Below are 22,810 nucleotides of genomic sequence, written 5' to 3' on the forward strand. Positions count from 1 at the left end.
CAACAACTCCCTCCTCCCTGAGGCGACAGATTCCGGCGGAAGGACATTACTGTCTGTAAGTGTGTTTTGGTTTTGTGGCGGCGGTTGCGTGTGTGTGTGTGTGTGTGTTTGAGCTCCTCGAATCTCAGTTACATGTTTTAAGCAGCTTTATATCCTTTAGCACTGTATGTATAGAAATATTCTGTTAACGATACGTAAAACTAGCATATCACATTAAATGACATAATATTCACACAGTGAGTGTATTATAGACAAATTGGCAGTGCATCCATTTCTTTACGTGCAGTATTTTGCCAATACCATGGTACTGTGACAGTTTCAAATGTTTATATCTTAGTCCAGTGCCGTATTCATGTTCCCTGTTAATTTAAATACCTGCCTTTGGGGGATTTTGTAATAACAAATACTTAAAGGAGACCTATTGCCCCTTTTTACAAGATGTAAAATAAGTCTCTTAGAGTGAGCATGTGAAGTTTCAACACAAAATACCACACAAATTATGTTTTATAACTCTTTGAAACTGCCCCTCTTACGCCCTATTCACACGGGGCGTCAGCGTCAACGCTTCCCATTCACTTTGAATGGATGACGTCAGGCGTTGCCGAACTGCATTGTGGATCCGTCGGCGCCGCTTCAGAAGCGTTCCTCGCTGCAGAAGTTGGGACCAGCTTAACTTTTCAAGCGGCGACGGAAGCGTCAGCCAATCAGATCGCTGTATGCAAATACACCAGCTCAGACAGTGGCCTATTGCTGACTGAATTTCATTGGCTGACGCTTCTATGACGATCGTTTCAGCTCCAACTTCAGACACGCCCTCTGTCAAGCGTTGACGCTGAAGCCCCGTGTGAATAGGGCGTTAGGCTTTGAGCCAAATTGTGCCATTTTGGTGACTTTCACTTTAAATTCAAATGCGATAGAGGGGGGCGGAGCTACAAACATCCCTGGCTCAGAATAGCGGCAGATTAAAAACAGGGCTAACATCTCTGATAAATTGAAGATGTCAAAAGAAGTGGCTCTGAAAAAGGCAGTCTTATGCTGCGTTCACACCAGACACGGAAGAAGCGTTAAGCGAGAGTGTTTTACATGTTAAGTCAATGCAAAGGCGCGAATAGACATTCTGAGCGCAATTTGCGTGAATGAAATTGCATGAGTTGTGCACTTTTGGGCAATTAAGGTGCTTAACACGCGTTACGTGTAATTCTCTCGAGTTCGAAAATCTGAACTTCAGCAGACATTTGAGCCAAGTTAACCAATCAGGTGCTTTCTCTTGTAGGAGCGTGTTTATAATGTAGCGCCTGTTGTTGGTGTCCGGGGAAAAAATCCTCCTGCTGACACCTACATCAGTTTATCAAGCTGGACTCGGCTCAGTCAAAAGCACAGCTGAAAGCTTCCATCATTCAGGTTAAGTTTCAGGAGGAGTTTATGAGCTCACAGAGCTGGGTGTACCTCTGAATGGGTCTAGTGGACTCAGACACGGCTCCAAACGTATCAACGCTGTTTTTCAGCCTTCATAAAGCACATAAACACATCTATTTTCTCAATAGAGTGGAGGAACTATGACGTCACCTTGTAGGCTAATCGGCTGCTAGCATAAAACTGGTTCCCTCAATAAAATCCCTTTAGGATTTTCCCATAGGCTTTTTGAAGTCTGCAAATAATAAGCTCTGTGTTCAAACACTGTTCACACTTACACGCTTTGTCCAGCCGGATAATCCTCACACGAAAATACAACTTTGAGCACTTATAGATCTTAAATGAAAACGCAAGAACTGAAAAGCTAACATTAGGCTATAAACGGACTACAGTGCCTTCGAGGCGCTCGCACGCCAGCACCACCCCGCTACAGACACATTTTCAAGCTTATTTTTAGAAATAATGTCCATGACAAAGAGGTAATCTCTCTGTTTATTATATTATAATCCACGCTATATATTATAAACAAATAAATACGTAAAAACACATAGACCTACGTGCCTTTTGGACCGTTTTTACATGGGAAATACATCTGTTTTGCTTTACGGTTGTTGTAAAAGCTATGTATAAATGTGCTTACATACTATTATCATAAGACATGTTTAAATAAGTGTATAGTGCGCGTGCACACAGCCTGCTTACCTAACAGATGACAGAAAGGAAGCATGAGGGACAAGTCTATCAAATGCCTGCAAGCTCCATCATGGACACAGAACAACATTTAATATTCGTTTTTGTCACTAAGTACAGCGAAAAGCAGCCCATACGGTCACATCTGCTATACATTTTAGGGAGGAGTGTAAATATTACAGTTATGACAGAGTTAAATGTGTTCAGACGAAGAAAAAAACGACGAAAAAACACATGATCACATTAAAATGACAGTTAACACGCATGTATTTTTACACATTTATTCACACGTTTGCATTACTGAGAGCAGGAAAGAGACAGGTTGCACTGGTAAGCAGTATCTCCATATCTTTTAATTAAAATAAATGATTTAATCATTTTCCAAAATGAAAAATCCTCTTTTGCAAATAGGAAAAGTTTTAGTTTTTTTACCCAGATATTTTAAAAGAACAAATTTTAGAGCAGTAGTCACAATATCGTAAAACTGTGAAAACGTAATCGTTTTATCCAAGGTTATCATACCGTCAGAATCTTATATCAGCCCATGCCCTAATGCAGTCCAGTTCTCTGGGTCTTCATCCAAACGCACATCACAAGCAACACCATGCACTGGTTCAAAACACTGTAGAAAAACTCCAGGGGCCTCATGTATCAACGCTGCGTACGCACAAAAACTTTGCGTACGCCAGGTTTCACGCTCAGAATCGCTCACGTTTGGATTTACTAACAATGAACTGAACGTGGGAATGTGCGCAGGTCCACGGCAGCTTTCTGGCAGGCGTACGCACATTTTTTGTGCGTGTCTGTTTTATTTCCATTGGCGACTCCTAGAGGCAGTTGTGGCAGTTGCCCCAGGGGCCTCATGTACGAAGACTTGCGTGGAAATCTTACTAAAACATTGCGTACGCACAAAGCTGTAAATGTGCGTACGCAGAAAAAAATTCAGATGTATGAAACACTGCGTACGCCGAATCTCACGCATATTCTTTTGTACATCTGAATGAACGTGAAACTGAGCGCAACATGCACGAGCACAAAACCCCTCCCTGCCTCCTCCCCCGTATGAATATGCTAATGACTATGCTAATGGCAAAACCCAACGAAAAAGCAACGGCAAAATCAAGCAAAAAGAGAAACTTTGAACAGAATGTGAAATGGAGGTGCTGCTTTCGGAGGTAGACCGGAGAAAAGCGGTGTTATTTGCAAGTTTGTTCTCCGGAATTAACAACAAAAGAAAAAAATAGAGTGGGAGTTTAGCTGATACGGTTAACACAGTTGGGTCTGAACATCACACTGAGTGCATTTAAAGAAGAAATAGTGTAGTTTATAACTGAAAAATGTTGCAGTACCTTAAGCAGTCTCAGTGGCGCACCTCATAAGAAGCATGAGATCATGTACAGACATATTCGAGCGTCAATTCGGCTCGAATCCAGCGTCTGATAAATTCTTTATTCTTTTTTCCCCCGCTACATATCAGATTTTGCCCACTATTTATCAAAAGAAAGACAAGTAGGAATCATCAATAAGTTTGTGAATCATATTTTATTTGCACATTTATTGAATGGAAATGTTTCTGATTCACGCATGCAAATTCATCTTCAGATAGTGTCTTTATAGCAATGTGTGTGCGGTAGATTGCTCAGATTACATTGCGACTGCTGCAATTTGCGCTTTAATGTTTAGCTGGTCAACTGTATGGTATGGAAATCTTACATACCTACTATATGAACCCGTCTCATACAGCTGCCATTGCAAGGATCAGACACTTTGTAGAGAAGAATTTAACACAACTGCCTCTAGGAGTCGCCAATGGAAATAAAACAGACACGCACTAAAAATGTGCGTACGCCTGCCAGAAAGCTGCCGTGAACCTGCGCACATTCCCACGTTCAGTTCATTGTTAGTAAATCCAAACGTGAGCGATTCTGAGCGTGAAACCTGGCGTACGCAAAGTTTTTGTGCGTACGCAGCGTTGATACATGAAGCCCCTGATCACTGAACACCTTCATCTGGTGGATACTGGATAACATTAGACAGGATCACTAGGGCCGTAACAATTAGATAATATATAATAGAATTGAATGTAATATAATAAAAAGAATGTAATATTTTCCAAATAATTTATTGCATCCATAAATTATTATTAATCTTCCAGATTATAAATAATGCACGTACAGAGAAACTAGCTAACATGAATGTCTACATAATAGTGAACATCAAACTGAAGATTTCATGTTGGTATTACCTCAAACCATGTTGTTACAGTTGCAATATTTCCTGAGTGACCATATAGACAATTATGACAGTTTGACAATTTATTTTTGTAATTTATGTACCATATATACCTTCATAAAGACTGCTACTACAAAAACACTTTTTCTTCTTACAGAAAACAAATCCTGGACAGGAGGCTGTCAGACTATGTTGCTCCACTTGTGGTGACACATTAGACAGTAAAACATGCTATGGACATGGGGTAAGATGAACCAGTGAGGAAGTTGAGACAATCGCCTTCCCTTGTATCAAGGCTTTGTCATGTGAGCAAACATAATGGAAGTGCGTATCATATCCAGCTATCAGTAAATGAAAGAAACACAAAGGATAAGTGGTAAGTTGTTGTTTAAATGTATTGACTGCAATTTAGTCCTTGCTAAATAAGAATATACATTTAAAAGTGCTGTATGTAAGTTTTGGACTCTTCTAAAGCATAACAATTCCATAATATGTTTGCAGATATTTAAGAAACATGGTGAGTATTCTTGTTTATCTGAATAACAATGCTAAAGTCAGATATTCTGCTTTGAAAATGTGCGTTACATACCGGAACATCTGTCTTTGTTTTGCTCATTCAAGCCATCCGCTGCCAGTTTAGCCAAATATGTTTCAGCTTCCATGATGAAAACCATGTTTTAAATTCATTCAGTCAGGAAGGCTTTTAATGTACGTGTTCACAACCGAAATGTGACCTCCGGTGGACAATAGCAGACTCCGAAATGAGACGCAGATTTAGAGTTCAACGTGAGGTGGTTATTAATTAGCAAATAATATAAATATTACGAATGTAAACATTAGGTGAGCAGGTTACATTGTAACCCTGTGTCTTAACAACACGCTACGTAACAAGATTTGCAGTAATAAGCAATTTGGCTGTTTACACCAGACTAGTGCACTCACTGCACTCCAATGAAATGGTAAGGTTTATGATGGTACGTGTACCGCTAGTGGTACGCGGAGGAATCATTGAGTAATGAAAGAAATAATTAATACAATTTTAATCATTTGATACGTACGATAACTCCAATGTGATCAGCATTGGCTGTTCTCTAAAGCCTACGATCAAAGCGATGTGCTTAGAATGTTTACTTCAGTGCATCGCGTCATCAGCTGCTAAAAATAAATGAAACTGGCGCAGAACTAGTGAAAGAGTGGTGCTTGCAGAGCAGATATGTGCTAGAGAATCCTTAAAAAATCCTTATTTGTTTCCGTTTTTATTTATAATCTGAGTCTGAACGATCATTTATTTTGAAAAATCTTTTATTTAAAAAAATGACCGTATTCTCTTGTTACGTCTGATCAGCTTCATATTTTGTATGTAATATATTTTCGTGGAATGAATATGACTTAATTTAGCCAACCTATGGTGGTACTTGGAGAGACAATTTTTTTCTGAGGTGGTACTTGGTGAAAAAAAGTCTGAGAACCACTGATCTAACTAATACATATTAAACCTTTTTAACATTATTAAAAGTACATCTTGAATCACTGATATGTGTTGGCTTGCACTGAGTCACAGGTCTAAAGTTCAATTTCAAACAGTTTATTTTATATTTAAGATCTCAGGTGAACTATTTGCTGCTGCTTTCTGTAGTATGACAATAAATGGCATGTAAAATGGCATTCAAACTCACATTTTTAGCATTTAACACTAAATGAAGCACATGAGGTGCACCTGAGGTGATCGTAATCAGTTGTTCAACTGCAAGAAATATAAACCATTTCTAAAATATAAATGTCAGGTGTTGGTTTGGACAAAAATGTATATTAATAACGAAAACATTTCTTCTATTGTGTGCCGTTGCTTTAATGTTGAACATGGTTTAAATCAGCCTTTAGGCTTGATAGTTAGGCACACTTCTGTTCTCTTCTGTTCTGTTCTGGGGGTCAATTTTACATACTGCACCTTTAAGAGTCTTACTTAAAACCATAGGTCTCAAACTAAATTCCTGGAGGGCCGCAGCTCTGCGCTGTTTTTTTTCCAACCCTAATCAAATCCAGCTTATCCAACTAATCAAGGTGTTCAAGACTTCTGAAGACTATTAAGCAGGTGTGAGTTGGAAGTGGTTGGAGCTAAACTGTGCAGAGCTGCGACCGTCCAGCAATTGAGTTTGAGACCGTTGCTTAAAATGGTGGAGATTAAAATTTGACTTTTTTCTAAAATAATGTAATTTTTATTATACAAAATTGTAAATGCTTTTAGTTGAACTATGAAAAACACAATCAAAATTAGAGAATAACAATAGCTATGTTTCCATCCAAAAATGCAAATTAACTTTATGTGCAAAACCAGAATGTCGCATAAAAGACGTGCAAATAAAGCAGCGTTTCCATCCAACGAGTCAAAGTGATTTTTATCATCACATGATCTCTTCTAACGAAGTCACATGCCTTTTTTTAAATGCGCATACTGGAATTTGTTCACAAAAAGTCTTTTCATGGTAGTTTATGCGCATCTTGTCTAATCGAATAAAAAGTTTATCCTACACAGTTATGCGCATACGTTTTTTTTTTGCGCATTTTCAAAATCTATGCACATATTGGCGTTACCATCAATCGTTTTTTATGCTCATATCCAAAATGCACATAAAAATAAGTGGATGGATACATAGCTAAAAGTGGTGAAAAAGTACAGAAAATCATACTTAAGTAAAAGTACCATTACTTGCCTAAAAATGTAGTTTAAGTAGAGTAAAAGTATCTGTTGTAAATATTACTCAGAGGATGAGTAAAAAGTAGACCTTTTAAAAGTACTCAAGAGTAGTGAGTATTACGCTTTTAAAAGCGTTACATGCATTTACCTGTAATTTGTGCATGTGTGTGTAAACGTAACACTCTGTAGTGCATCGAGTTATTGCCCAGCAAGCACACAACATAAGACATAAGACATTAACATTAGGTTAGATTTAGGTTGTGATGTCAGGTGACTAAAAATCAATGTCTAGCCAGCGTCTAAGGACAACGGTATTTGTTCAATAACAACATCAAATGACGCTGATATTTGGTTGACTTAAGGTTGTGTTGGAAAGTGACCAAAATCCAATGTCAAGCCAACATCTTAAACCAACGTCAGTTTGGCATCAAATGCTGAAACTTCCATGATTTTTATTCAAAATTATTTGACAAAAATTTTTTTTTTAATCATTATAATTGAACAATATAAATATATAATTATAATAAGTTTTAAGAAAACATCAATTCATATATTATATTATATATTTACCTTCTATGTGTGATTTGATTGGACAGGAATCACAGGACTGATTTTTCTAATCCCCATAGACAAGAAAAAATAAAGTAGTGACTGCAGGTTGAAGAAAAGTAGTGGAGTAAAAGTACTGATTACAGCACTAAAAATGCACTCAAGGGAAAGTAAAAGTACACACTGTACAAGTAAAAGTAAAAGTACCACTGCTAACTAATGAGAGATCACTAGTCTCTCAAAAACATCACAAAAATTTGCCACGTTCAATAATAATTCAAGAAAACGTGCAACAAAATCAGTCATTTAAGTCTCAAATGTCTATATTTTTTCTTTAAGGGACTGATAAACTTCATCTAAATCTCCAATTTATGTTGTTGTCACTCATTATAGGCCAACTATCATGCCACGAAACTACATTCGGAAAACCGACTGGGGCTCAGTGACCTACGAGGAGCTGGAGAAAGCATTCGTTGAGGTGAAGCGTGGGAAATCGATCCGAACAGTGGCGAAAGAAAGAAAGATCGGCAGATCCACACTGCAGAGATACATGAAGAAGGCCGAAGAAAGAAGAGAGAGAACTGTGGGCTACAGAGGAACGGCAGAAGCCAAAAGGATCTTCTCTGAAGAACTGGAGGAAGAGCTTGCAGAAAACATCCGCATAATGTCTGAACGCGTCCGTGGCCTCGCAACAAAGAAATGCAGAGAAATCGCTTTTGAATTTGCACAAAAACACAACATTCCTGTCCCTAACAATTGGGGAGAGCAGAGGTTAGCAGGTAGGTTCGGTTGTGACAGCTTAATTCGGTAATTCAGTCCATTCTGTGTTGGATAACTTGAATGTTTAACTCTTTTAGGTCGAGACTGGCTGAGTAGCTTCATAAACCGCCACAATCTCTACGGCCATCTTACTGAAGCAGCGTCTTTGGAAAGTCATGGACAGGTGACAGAGCCAACATTTTTCACTAAATGAAAGTTCCTGCAGTCATGGAAAAATTGGGCTTTCAGGATTGTGATTTCCAGCCCTGAGAATATAGAAATGTATACAGTCAGTGAGCAATCATTAGTAGTTTATTAGAAATATTCCAGTGTTTATGTAAAAAAGAAACACCATGATATAAAGAGGTAGGCCAATGAAGCTAAATGCTGGCCAATTTAGGCCCTGTCCACAGAAACATGGGTATTTTCAAAACCGCACTTTTGGTTTTGCGGTTTGGCTGTTTGTCCGCACGTGTGGTCCAAACAGTCTGGTCATGTGGACGCTAAAACCGGAGTTTTAGGGTGTACTCACACTATGTACAGTTGATTTGAACCAGGCTGAAGCATGCTTGTCTCCCCCGACGGCCCGCACAAACATTACATTCGGGTATGTGCACGCTGACATCCTCGATGATGTAAGCAATTTCGCTCAGCACAGTGGAGATTTCTTTAGTTATTTTGTTTTAGTCGTTTGGAATGCGGTGACACACAGTCAAATATTTCACCGAACAGATCATCCACTTTTGACACTCATAAACAATCATAAAGTCCTCGTGCTGCAGGAATTAGGAGGTTTGCTGAGGGTGCAGCTGTTGTGCAGTGAGGGGTTTGCGTCTTTAGTAATCTACGACAGTTTGCGTTCATTGAATAGTAATAACGATTAATAAATCCATATGAAACAGTCCCTTAAAAGTCACGTCTCGTCTTTAGTTTCGGGCCCAAGTGAACCACGCTCTGGCACACCTCTTCCAACCGGGCCAAGGCCGCCCTTAGCCAGATTCAGAGCACTCACAGTTGTCAAACGATCCGGGAAACAGGCCTGGGCACAGTTCTGATAGCATAGTGTGAGTACGCCATTAGCATCCTGACATCAGCGTGCACGTTGTCCAAAAGGGCTGGGTTTACTCCAAACACCAAGTGTATCTGTCTGCGGACTGCAAGACGGGGGCATAACATGAAGGGGCATAACTTGTAGTAAGTTAGAGGCGTAACATGCAGTTATCGAGATCCCATTGAACCATGTGAGATGTCACAACGAGATGTTGTTGGCAAGATGGCGGAAATAATTACCAGAGAACATTTTCATCAAATGTTTCCATGAGTTTTCTCCAAATTTATCCACAACCTATTCATTTGATTTATAACTGAGCAAGCAGACAAACCTGCCGAAACAGCCCTACAGAAAAGCTAAAGGATTGCAAAATCAGATCTAAAGATCTAAAGCCACTGATAAAAGGCTGTATTCTAAGCAAATGGCAAACAGAATGAGATCAATGCTCAGAAAACAAACTTTTTGAAATTCATCCAGAAATAGGAAGAAAATCTAATTTATTTTTTTAGACACGATTAGATTGTTTATAGAAGATGCCGCATTGGACACACAAGACTTACACATGAACATTTACTTAAAGGAGAAGAACCACCAAAATGTCAATATTGCAAAAGTAACCAAACTGTTAAACATATACTTGTGGAATGCCCTATTTTTAATGTTATCAGACAACAATTTTTATCTGGACACGCTTTAAATGAAATATTTTACATGTGAATCCTACTAAAATTGTAAAATTTTGCACATGCAATCACAAAAAACACCAGCAAATAAAAAAAATAATCTTCATCAATTTAACAGCACACGTGTCGCAACATGGTCACAACACAAACTGAAAACACACAGCAAATTGGTCACAATACTTGCAAATAAACACTACAGAAATGTTTCAAGGGGACCCAAAAACATGACGGACCCTGCTGAGATATGAATGTGTTATTATGTTGTATAATCAGGATATTAAAACCATTACCATAAAGCCAGATTAGCTGGCTAGCCAGTTCATTTTCAGTTTAGTTTGCATCTGTTCTCAGTTCTCGAACTGAGATCACACCTTCTTTTTAAAATTGTACGTTTTTATACAAATTAAGTGTGAATTAGCTTTGTTTCTCAATATTGAAAATAGCTGCGTTTCCTTATGAGATTAGGCAGATATAAACAGCACATTCTAATGTATAGAAATAAGCGCACAATTTAAAGCTGTATAACCTTTTTTATGTTTGCTGTTTACAACTGCTTTCTTCTTTGACCCACATCTACATTTTCTAGGGCATCCGTTTAAGTCTTGTCAACCATGATGAAATCAAGTCAGAAATCATAGAGAGTGATGTTCCTGCCCTGATCCATGACGCTTCAGAAGAGGAGAGCAACGGAATCTGTCATCCAGACCTGTTAGACGCTCACATATTTCTTACATGATGTTATATGATGAAGCAAAAGGGGTGAGAAACTTTGTGATGCTTAATCTGGTTTCTTGTTGGTTTATGGATGAACTAAAAACAGCTGTAAGAACAGTTTTCAAATTTCACAATTACAAGTAACAGATTGAATTAAACGTAGAGCAGGGTTCATATGGTCATGGAAAACCTGGAAAAGTCATGGAATTTTGACATGGCATTTTTCAGAACTGGAAAAGTTCTGGAAAAACAGAAAAATCCACAAAGTTTTTGGAAAACAGATATCTTTAATTCCTTCTTTCTTGGCCAATCACATACACTCTCATAACTAAAGGTACAGGAACCGTCACTGGGACTGTATCTTTTCAAAAGGTACCAATTTGTACGTGAAGGGCCCATAATGGAACCTCAAAAGTACTTTTTGGGTACAGTTACTAATATGTACCTTTGAGATACCACTGTGGACTCCTTGGGTACACATATGTATCTTTTAAAAGGGTACTGCCCCAGTGACGGTTTCTATATCTTTATGTTTTGACAGTGTACTCTCACATTATTAGTGCGGTGTAAGCATTATCTAAATTTTAGGTAGATATAAATATAAACTGGGCGTCACGGTGACGCAGTGGGTAGCACAATCGCCTCACAGCAAGAAGATCGCTGGTTCGAGCCTCGTCTGGGTCAGTTGGCATCTCTGTGTGGAGTTTGCATGTCCTCCCAGTGTTGGCTTGGGTTTCCCCCACAGTCCAAACACATGCGCTATAGGTGCATTGAGTAAGCTAAAATTGTGTATGTAGTGTATGTGTGTGAATAAGTGTGTATGGATGTTTCCTAATGATGGGTTGCAGCTGGAAAGGCATCCGCTGCCTAAAACATATGCTGGATTAGTTGGCGGTTCATTCTGCTGTGGAGACTCCAGATTAATAAAGGGACTAAGCCGAAAAGAAATGAATATATGAAAGAATAAATATAAATTGAAACTATATGGATTGTTGCGTGTTTTATGATATGCTGTAATAAACTTTAAAAGGTATTGTTTTTTACGACACATGTAGGCATTGCATGAAACATAGCTCATGAAAATTTATTTGAAAGTCTTGGAAAAATCATGGAAAAGTCATGGAATTTTAGTAGTTAAAATGTGTATGAACCCTGGTATAGGAAATAGTACTTAATCTGTTTAAAACTTTATAAAACAATTTTTACAGTTCATCTCACAGTTAATAAGTTTTGCTTAAGTGAATGAGATAAATAAACATCTTGCTTTTACTCATGCATATATATTTGTGTCCAAATGATGCAACAAAAATAAAAAAAACTCCTTAAATCTTTGTATCTGTATATATGTTTTTTTATTTTATAAATATTTATATTTATATTATATGTTCTTCTAGCTGTCTCTGGGTTAAATATAGATGTTCTATGTCTGACAAACAAAAAACAAAATGTTTTAGATAATGAAGAAAGTGCATTTAAAATATATTTAGACCCCTTTATTTTGCTATTTTTCCATATCAGTCTACATTATAGAAAAGGAGATAATATGGTTTGTTTTTACTGCTCAATAAATTGTATATTATATAATATTGTTACGTATTATTCTTTCTCTTAATTTACTCAATACAACTCATGGTATATGACAGTGGCTTGTTCATGCTTAAGGAGGCTAGTAATATTCACCTTAAATGCTTTTACTGTAGTCATATTAAAATAAATAAGACTTTCTCCAGAAGAATGTTCATGGAAATAAAAAGTTTCATGGTCTGGGAATATATGAACAAGAATGGCTAATGATTTTGACCGGTCAAAAGTTTGGCATCAGTATGATTTTGAAATGTTTTAAAATCTGCTTCTCAGGCTCACCAAGGCTGCATTTATTTCATCAAAAATCCAGTACACATTGTAAAATTGTCAAATGATATTGCACTATAAAATGACTGTTCAAAAGTAGTTTATAATTTAGTTTAATAATTTATTCCAGTGAATTTAACTGGACTCTTAAGGCCCAAGGTGTTTTTTTTTTTACATGCATTTATTTATTTCTCTTTGCTATTTGGACTTATTGGAACCTAATTAGAATAAAAAACCTGAGGATCATCTTTGGATTTTTTAGAGAAAAGTGAGACTTTTAGAGAAAAATGATATCCATATATGTGAACTCGTGGTTTGAATTCGCACAAAACCTTTTTTCCTGACTGTTATTAATGCGTTTATAACACATAAATATTTTCTGAACATGTTTTGACTATCAGAGAGTAAAAAACAATATTTTTTGGCCATTTTGTACAGTTAAATATAGTGTTTGGGACATTTCATTTGCTGCAAAACAGTTGCAGGATGACACTGTATGTCTGTAACAAAATATAAAACATTCAATGTATTTTAAATAGCCACTTAAGAGCTAAAATGTGCTGTAAACGTATGTGGCCACTAAGCCCTAGGAGGTTAAAGATGCATTTTCAGCTTAATTACTCCAGTCTTCAGAGTTAATGTTTCTTCTAATATTAATTATTATTAATAATATTATGATTATTATTATTAATGGTAATAGTAATAAAAGCAATAATGACTGGACTAATAATTTATTTAAAACAACAAACATAGGAAAGCAGTTATTTAAACTTGACTTGTAATATAGGCTAATATTCATTAGCATATGAACATGTACTGTGCTCCTTACAAGCACGCGTCAACAATGACAAATAAATAGAACGAATTCGAATGATGTTACGTCACGGGACAGCAGTTTAGAATTCCATCAGAGTGACAAACGAACGAGTACAGTGAACAGTGATTTAACGACTTTAGCGACTTGTTTTGCATCTCAAATGGCAAATAACACGTCGACTGTGTTTTTTAATCGAGTTAAAACGATCACGACTGACTTTGTCAACGATAATCATCAAAGTGACACGATGGCTTCTCGTACACCTTCTACCACGATGAGAAGTCCAACAGGTGAGATGAGAGTTCACAAACACGATGTATTTCCACGTAAAATGTAATAAAAAGTAAAGTTAAAATAATAATTATATATCGCCACTTAAGCTTACCGACTTGAGAGGCAAATATGCAACCAATCGTGATTGTAATTGCTTCGTGTAGTTAGAGCAGTAGCCCTGCTCTCATTATATGGTATTGACATTCTGGCTTTTAAAGTTTCTCATTTTTGAAGTTTCAACATTTTAATGTCATAATTTTTCACATAAACCCACTCAGTAATTTTCTTAGGTTTTGTTTTTGATGGATAAATATTTGTGCTATTTCAGCAAACTGAGTGAGAATATTATATTTAAGTCTTTATTTTGTGCAGATTTTATTAAAACATGTCTATAACTCTGTTTCTCTTCCTGGGTTGCAAGAGCAAGATTTTCATTTGGATTTCTAAGACTTATTGTTAAATGTTTTGTTATAATTTACTCACAGATTTCTGAACCGAAGATCCAGAGCAAGAGAAATTGTTCACTTTGAGTTTGATGATTGCTAATGGAAAGATGAAAATAATGTTGATTTATTTTCATTAGTTTTTATTTTTTTTTGTGGAGGAGAAGTGTAAGAATGTAGATGTAGCACCCACTGGCCAAAAAAAGGCCTACAAACAGTTGAAGTCAGAATTATTAGCTCCACTCTTTATTGTTGTGCCCAATTTCTGTTAAACAGAGAGATTTTTTCAACACATTTATAAACATAATAGTTTGAATGACTCATTTCTAATAACTGATTTATTTTATCTTTGCCATGATGACAGTACATAATATTTGACTTGATATTGTTCAAGACACTTCTATACAGCTTAAAGTGAAATTTAAAGGCTTAATTAGGTTAACTAGGCAGGTTAGGGTAATTAGGCAAATTATTGTATATGATGGTTTGTTCTTTAGACTATTGAAAAAAAATATAGCTTAACGGGGCTAATAATATTGTTCTAAGATTTTTATTCTTGCCAAAATAAAACAAACAAGACTTTTTCCAGAAGAACAAATATTATCAGACATACTGTGAAAATTTCCTTGCCCTGTTAAACATCATTTGGGAAATATTTTAAAAAGAGGGGCTAATAATTCTGATTTTAACTGTACATCAGATTAAACATTGTGATGGTGAATGTTAAATAGCTCAAACTGTAACTGGTAAAACTCAAAGAATATTTACTCAAAAATGAATTATTATAATAGTTTGCATTTTGTTTGAGCAGGAGTGAAATGTTGATTTTGCAAAATGTTTGCTTGTAGGATTTCTTCCTTATGTCTAGGCCCACACGGCGTCTGCACACTCATTATTGATTCAGTTTATTTACTTGTGTAAATGTAAATTTATTCAGTTTTTAAATTAATTTCAGTAATATCGTTGACTAATGTGAAAATATTTATATGATTTATTTACAATACAGTTTGTACAGTAATATTTTCTGTCATTTAGTAAATAAATTATATGAGAGACTTGCTTTGTTTGTAACAAATGCTTTTTGCATTGTAAACATTAAATACAAGTTAAAAATGTGTTACTTTTTAGTTCTTATATTAAGATTTTAGTTATGATAGTCCCAAAATCATTTAGCAAAAATCTGCAGATTTTTAAACAAAATTCTGTGCAGACATAGCAGAAAGTGAGCGCAGATTCCGTCTGGCCCTATTTATGTCTAATATGGACTCATGACTTACGGACTATTTATCAGGTTGTATTTGTCTTTGCAATTTCACGTAATTTTAGTTTTCAAACATTTTCTATTATAATTGTACATTTTATTTTTGTTGTTTCTTGTGTGTGATTGTCTTGATATGTCTACTTACAGCAGTTTGTCTATTTTAAACCTGTGGTTAAAGAGTTTTCTAACATTTCCCTGTTCATTTTCTTTACTTTAGAAAACCCAGAGAAAGGAAGGAAAGGGAATAAAGCCTCTGCTTTCTTTAAGAGAGCATGGAAGGCTGTGAAGCGCCCTTTCCTTTGCTGTGACCGGAGCAGAGTGGTTCCCTTTGAACCACGGTCAGAAGTCGACGATTTCGAGCACCTGCCTGTTCCAGGTCCTTCCAGGACCGTCGCAGCACATGCAGACCTTGAGCCGGTGTGGCTGCCAGGCCAGGTCTGTGAAGATCCCCAGCTGTTGAGTATTCCGGGCCCCTCCAGGATCAATGCAGATCCGGCCCGTCCTGAGTCCTCGACGGCCCTCACAGGTCATGTTGACCCTGAGCTTGTGCGTCCGCCAGTCCAGGTCTGCGACCGTCTTGAGTCGTTAGCTGTTCCAGGAACATCCAAGATCAAGCCAACGACCATCGCAGATCATGTTGACCCTGAGCAGATGCGTCCGCCAGTCCAGATCTGTGAAGACTCTCAGTCGTTGAGTGTTCCGGGCCCCTCCAGGATCAAGCATGATGTGCTGAATGCAGATCCGGCCCGTCCTGAATCCTCAACGGCCCTCACGGGTCATGTTGATACTGAGCTGCCAGGCCAGATCTGTGAAGATCCTCGGCTAATCAGTGTCCATGGCCCCTCCAATATTAAGACAATGACGGATGCAGATTCGGCCTGTCCTGAGTCGCCTCCGTCTGTTCAAGACCCCTCTAAAATTGATGGGACTGATGGTGAGTCCTCCTGAATTTGGTTCATTTTATTTCTGCCATCTGTCATTTTTCATGCTTTGTTGTTTTTAGCTTAAACATCAGACAGTGTCACTTGTTGTACTATTGGTTGTGTATTAATTATTAGCTGCAGCTCTGCTCATGGAGATGTTTCTGTTTGCTTTCTTCATTTTAGAAAAACCCAAGAAAGGAAGGAAAGGGAAAAGAGTCTCTGCTTTCTTCAAGAGAGTATGGAAGGCTGTAATGCGCCCTTTCCTGTGCTGTGACACAGATAAAGTCCAGCATCTTACACCACAACCTGAGCCAAAGCCAGAACCAGAGCCAGAGCCTGAGGATGAAGCAGTGCCTGTTAAAGTTACGCCTGGAATTGCAGATCCAGCTGACCCTGAGTCAGTCTGTCTGCCAGGCCAGGTTTCTGATGAACCTAACAAGCCTTTTGATCTCACTGTTGGTAAGTCATCATTACCTTCCATTTCCTGTAATTCATAATTAATATAAATGAGTAATTACTTTACTCCTGCAATTCTTATGAAAGTTACTGCTCATTGCATTAGATCCAGATTCAAAGTATAGGAGTCGTTTATTTGATCCGTTTCACATCAGACAATCCAAGTAAATCTCCCTGCTCTTTTTCTGTGTGTTTTTCAGGATCTGTGGTGTCTCATTTTAAAGTCAGAAACATGATTGGACAAGGAGCTTTTGGCCAGGTGTATTTGGCGTCTGACGTATCAAGTGAAAAAGAAAAGGTAGAGAAGTATTTCTAAGATTCAAACAATATTTTTATCCAGATTATTATTAAATATGAATAAATTATAGGCGTCAATTTGATGTTTATTCTGAAAAATGTACCATTTTTTTTTCTTGCAGGTTGCCCTGAAGTATATCATCAAGCAAAGCCATGACCGTTATCTCAAGATTGTAAGTTGAACAATTTACACATCAATGAAAATGTGCTGACCATTAATTCATCCTTCACTTGTCCCGTACCTGTCTGGACCACTTGAAACTGAGTTCAAAAGCAGATATGGTGGAAACAAGTAGCCACTGACTTTCATCGTAGAAAAAGAAAATACTTTAGAGAGTCAATGCTTAACAGGTTTTCAACATTCTTCAAAATATCTTCTTTTGTGTTCAGTAGAAGAAACCCAGAGACAAGTTTTGAACACATGAATGAAAATAATTTGTAACATAAATGGAGATAAAAATGATCATTGCGTCATATCCCCCATAGCCCCTTGTAAAGCAGTCTGCATTCATTTCTACGCTCAGTTACACGTGGAAATCGGTGAAATTATGTAACGTGACTTTTGCAGCATGGGATGTGCTTTATTCATCTTTATTCTTTATTCAAATGCTGATTTATTTAACAGTGCTGAAGAGAGTGTGTGCTGTTGTGTGTGTGCTCAGCCTCAGAGACGGACAGAACACACACATGTAGAGTCCCCTTTAGCCCAAACTGCATGACTAAATGCTCAAATACATGCACAAATGTGTCAAAACATGGAGCTTAGTGATTATTTACATAAACCTAGTCTGTTATGTAATAAATGAACACAGAGTTCTGAATGAACAGGAAAGTGTTCACAAAAGTTCACGAAACACCAAAACACATGTTTTTTAGATGTTGACAGTCAAATAAGTGTCCCACACTGTTATAAACACTATTAGGACACGTATATTTTACTAAAAAGTGAAATTTTGCTGTTTTTGCGTTATTTCGAACAAATTCGTTAATCCAGTTCGAAATTTTGAAGCTGCATCACAACGATTAGATCCTTAAGTGTATTTCAGCATGTAAACTGGATGTCTGTACCAGCGGTTATAACATGATGTCTTTGACTTGGTTCAAACCAAGTTCAGACGGCAGAGAGGCATGTGTCGTCAGTGTTGCGTTTATAAATGTGCTGCAACGAAGGTTTTGTTTTCAATTCCCCGCTATGAGAGCACACTTGGACTCACGTGTGGATTACAGTGGTCTGCTAACACGCAACAGAAATATATATGTAAGGAACATTTTTACCTGAGAGCTTTTCACATCTGGAAATGGTGAAATACAGATTTGCTGCTCGTCTCCTTTTAAAAAAGACGCAGTTCCAGTTATTAATGATTGTCTAGTCTCGACAGATTTGGTAAGTGAGCGTTCAGGGGTCTTTGTTTGTTTATTCAGACAGCAAAGTTAGCTCGTATCGTCAGCAGTACTCTTTCCATTTTTAAATACGGACCTTAGTCAAAATTATTTAGTTACTAAGTTTATTGTAATATCAATACAATATTATGAACAGAAAGATCCGCTGTAAATGCTGCTCTTGGAATGTAAACACCTTAATCAAACTATTACCGTCGTGTCGAATTTTCGCCGCATTTTGTTACAGGATAGTTTATACACACACTGCTTTCTAACCCTACCTACCAAGTTACCGAGAAATGTGGAGGTTTTTTCTTCTCCCATTTCATTAAAACTACACTCTTCCAGCAGTTCCTCGCATCCAATATTTCATTTGTCATGGGGGGCAATGTTCCTGAATGAAAGTGGAAGTGCCAAACTGAAGTTAAAGCCGACAAATGGATAATTTGCCAAGTTTTGCCTCAGTAAAAATCAGCGCGTGCCTGAACTGAAACTCCCTTTTTGACGCAAACCCTTCCCTCCTTTTCTGTCTCGACACTCCCACCTAAACAAAACTGGTCTCCACCGCTTTCCTGATTTTTTTCAAACTAGAGGTGTGAAAACACCCTGCTGAAACAGGAGTTTTGTGGCCCTTTAATTAAACCAAAAAAGACAAGGAAGGAATCACTCATCGCTCTTGACTAAATGATTTAGTAGCTTTAATAAGACTGTTTCATTTGGATATTTTTATTCTCTTGTATTTTTTATATTTGTCTTCATAATTAAAAAAAGGTTTTTTGTTTCTTTGTGCCATTCTGCTTTGGTAATATCTTTGAAATCTGTTGTTTTTTTTCTAGGATGGTCATTCCAAACCTGTGCTTGCAGAAGTGGCAATCATGCGTAGGTTGATGAAAGCTCCGCAATGTCCGAACATCATCAGATTACATGACTGGATTGAGAATGAGAGCGAATGCATTCTCATTTTGGAGTACCCAGAGTCATGCCAGACTTTGGGTCGTTACATCAAAAAGACATCGGACATGGATGAAAACAAAGCACGCCGGTTAATGCGTCAGTTGGTCCAAGCTGTCAAGTTCTGCGTTGAACGTGGAGTTTTCCATGGTGATATACACTCGCAGAACATCCTGGTGACTACACCCCAGTTAGAGCTCAAATTGATCGACTTCGGTTGTGCTTGGCCAGTCACCCGTAGGCCTTTCTTCAGCTATAATTATCAAGGTGAGTGGGCATTTTGTGTCAAGTGTCTTTGATCACAGTATTGCCTGATGAAATGACTGAATTCTGAAAATGTCTCTCTTACAGGAGCTAGACGTTGCACGCCAGCTGAGGTTTTAATGCATCGCAAATTCTCCCCTACCATGGCAAATGTCTGGGCGATAGGCATCGTGCTGTTTGAAATATTGCATAGACGGTTGCCCTTTTACGACAGACCAACGATAATGGGTGGAGGCCTTCGCATGGACCCCACCTTATCTTCAGGTAAGCACAATCTTAGCCTCAGTGACAGAATAAAATATGTAAAAAGGATTAAATTTAAGGGTTACAGTAGATATTAAAGTTATTTAATTGTGGATGTTTTGTAACATTTGATGTAGTAAGATTTAAACATGAATCTTGAGTATGCAGACATATTTCACACTCTCTCTGTGACGACACTTTTCAGCATGCAAGGACCTGATCTCCCAGTGTTTGGTCCGCAATCCAGTTATGCGAATACAGTTACATCAGGTTGAAGTGCACCGGTGGTTCAATACAACGAGCCCAGATGCTGTGCAGCAGTGACACAAGAGGAGGTAGAGCAACACACCGAGCACAAAACTACATCTCTATATTCTGTCTTTGGTTCTTGCTATTCCTGTTGTTTCCTTTTTTGTTCTTTTTTGTCTTATTTGACAGCCCTTCATATCACTGCTTTAAAAACTTTGTGTTATTTCTGCTTCTTGTTCTTCATTTTAGAACTATACAGTTGCCAAGAAGAGGAAAGCACTATTAAGAGCACCAGAAATTATTATTATTAAGTTATTAATTACTCCCTCATGTCATTCCAAACCCTTAAGACCTTACTTTTCTTCAGTGTCAGTTCATGGCGTGTGTTTGAGAGAGCTCTGTCCTGCACTGTATGCGTGACGCACTGCTAACATATACCTGGATGTGCCCACGCTTTGTTTAAATGAGAGGAAGTCGCGCAGGCCTCTGGGTTATGCCAAGTGCGACACACACACAGTGCAGTACAGGACTTCTGTAGTTATTATTTTAGTTTTAATATTTTTGTGTTTTTCTTTCTGCATAAAAGAAGTTTCACTTCAAAATGACAGCAGTAGCTTTAAACCCCTGACACCTTCCTCTTATTTGAGATGAAATCCGAGAACTCTCTGATCCTCCATATACCTCAAGCATGCAGAGACGTTCCAGAAAAGGAACCAAAAACTTCATCAAACCATGAGAGCTCTGTCCTGCACTGTATCCGTGTCGCACTGCTGACGTTTACCTCGGATGTGCCCGTGTTTTGTTTAAATGAGAGGAAGTCGCGCAGGCTTTTGGGTTATACGTCAGCAGTGCGACACGCAGTGCACTGTGCTTTCATTTTGGTGTCATTTTGGACACCTGCAGCTTCTCCATGATGGACGTCCAGGGTTCTCCAGCCCTGACGCCTCGCAGCTCTGCACAAGAAGTTTGGCCAGAGGAGAAATGGTCGTGCCCAACTGAGCCTGGTTTCTCCCAAGGTTTTTTCCTTCACTTTAGTCAATTGGTGAAGTTTTACTCTTCTCCACTGGCTTGCTCGGTTTGGGACTTGTGGAGCTGCGCTTCGATGGATTTGCTCTTTAGTGTTTGGACTTACAGCAGTGAAAATTAAACCACGCTGAACTGAACTGAACTTCAACTCTGAAAACTGGACTGACACTGTTTTAATTTACTAGAACTTATATGTTGACACAATCTACATTAGAAATATTAGAAATAAAGATAAAAGGGTCAGAGAGCTCTCGGATTTTATCTAAAAGGATTTAATTTGTGTTTTCAATATGAACTAAACATGAATATGAACTGACATGAGGTGAGTAATTAATGACAATAATGGTGATTAAATACTGCAGCTCTGCACAAGACCTTTGGCCACAGGAGAAATGGTCGTGCCCAACCGAGCCTGGTTTCTCTCGAGGTTTTTTTCCTTCACTATTAGTGAAGTTTTGTTCCTCGCCACTGTCGCCACTGGCTTGCTTGGTTGGGACTTGTGGAGCTGCACGTTGTTGGATTTGCTCTTCAGTGTTTGGACTTTCAGCAGTGAAGTTTAAACCACGCTGAACTCAACTGAACTTCAACTATGACAACTGGACTGACATTGTTTTAATTTACTTGTATGTTAAGCTGCTTTGACACAATCCACATTGTAAAAGCTCTATAGAAATGAAGATGAAGATTTCATTAGGAAATCCAGTGCTGTCATAGTTATCTCCTCTAAAGTGTCATCAAAGATCTGCTCAACTTTCTTTCTACCTCATAAATGACTTGGTGTTCTGTCAGATTGCTGTATAATTGAGTTGTTTGAATTGTTTTGTAATGAATTGCTTGTATATATTGTTGGCTAATTGTTCAAATAAAATCTTGTGAATCAAACTGAAGCCCTACTCATCATTTCTGTGAGTTTTTTTAAATGCTTTCTTCAAGAGTTCACACTTAGCTAATGATTGATTATAAGCTTGTTTGGCTTATTAATGTGAAGCTTAGAATATTTTTCAGCTGGGCTTAAAATACACTTTTACTAGTTTTAAAATGCATTTCAGCTGTGCTGAAAATATACTTCATCTGAACTCAAAGTATACTTCAACTGGGCTTATACTATACTTTAACTGGTATTAAAATGCACTGCAGCTGGGCTAAAAATACACATCTAAACCTAAAATGGTCACACTTTACAATAAGGTTCATTAGTTAATGTTAATTAATGCATTTACTAACATGAACAAACAGTGAACAATACATTTACTACTGTATTTGTTCATGTTAGTTAACGTTAGTTTTTGAAATACAGTAGTTCATTGTTAGTTCATGTTAACTCAAGGTGCATTAATGTTAATAATGCATTAGTAAATGTTCAATTATGATTAATAAATGCTGTACATGTGTTGTTCATGATTAGTTCATGTTAGTAAATGCATTAACTAATGAACCTTATTGTAAAGTGTTGCCCCTAAAAATAAACTTTAGCTGTGTTAAAAATATACTTTAACTGTATTTTAAATATATCATTTAAATGTACTTCAAACAAAATACAGTTTTAAAAGTACTCTTTGATTGTAGTTAAAGCATGTCCATTTTAACACA

The 22,810-nt window shown here is 37.5% G+C and overlaps 2 protein-coding genes across 6 annotated transcripts; both read left to right on the forward strand.

Annotated features, from left to right (window-relative positions):
- Window positions 1-19: 19 nt before the first annotated feature.
- On the forward strand, window positions 20-12,117 carry zgc:113274. 2 transcript variants are annotated; one of them, XR_015500385.1, is made up of 6 exons: window positions 28-55; window positions 4,493-4,711; window positions 7,973-8,358; window positions 8,437-8,522; window positions 10,659-11,120; window positions 11,297-12,117. XR_015500385.1 is itself a non-coding variant. In NM_001020495.2 (5 exons), the coding sequence occupies exons 3-5, from the start codon at window positions 7,983-7,985 to the stop codon at window positions 10,806-10,808; spliced, it is 612 nt and encodes a 203-aa protein (NP_001018331.2). In that variant the 5' UTR covers window positions 20-55; window positions 4,493-4,711; window positions 7,973-7,982; the 3' UTR covers window positions 10,809-11,732. The 2 variants fall into 2 exon arrangements, 1 of the variants encoding a protein (NP_001018331.2); NM_001020495.2 differs by having other exon boundaries at window positions 20-55; window positions 10,659-11,732.
- A 1,310-nt stretch (window positions 12,118-13,427) lies between these two features.
- Window positions 13,428-22,102, forward strand: LOC110438839 (uncharacterized). 4 transcript variants are annotated; one of them, XM_087269990.1, is made up of 9 exons: window positions 13,428-13,744; window positions 15,649-16,365; window positions 16,538-16,813; window positions 17,011-17,108; window positions 17,230-17,280; window positions 19,324-19,705; window positions 19,790-19,966; window positions 20,151-20,280; window positions 20,444-22,102. In XM_087269990.1, the coding sequence occupies exons 1-8, from the start codon at window positions 13,615-13,617 to the stop codon at window positions 20,267-20,269; spliced, it is 1,950 nt and encodes a 649-aa protein (XP_087126116.1). In that variant the 5' UTR covers window positions 13,428-13,614; the 3' UTR covers window positions 20,270-20,280; window positions 20,444-22,102. The 4 variants fall into 4 exon arrangements, with proteins under 4 accessions (XP_087126116.1, XP_087126113.1, XP_087126114.1 ...); XM_087269987.1 differs by having other exon boundaries at window positions 13,438-13,744; window positions 20,151-20,265; window positions 21,041-22,102; XM_087269988.1 differs by having other exon boundaries at window positions 13,438-13,744; window positions 20,151-20,265; window positions 21,044-22,102.
- Window positions 22,103-22,810: the final 708 nt, after the last annotated feature.

This window comes from Danio rerio, chromosome 10 (assembly GCF_052040795.2).
Source record: "Danio rerio strain M-AB ecotype USA chromosome 10, GRCz13ab, whole genome shotgun sequence".
Lineage (NCBI taxonomy): Eukaryota > Metazoa > Chordata > Actinopteri > Cypriniformes > Danionidae > Danio > Danio rerio.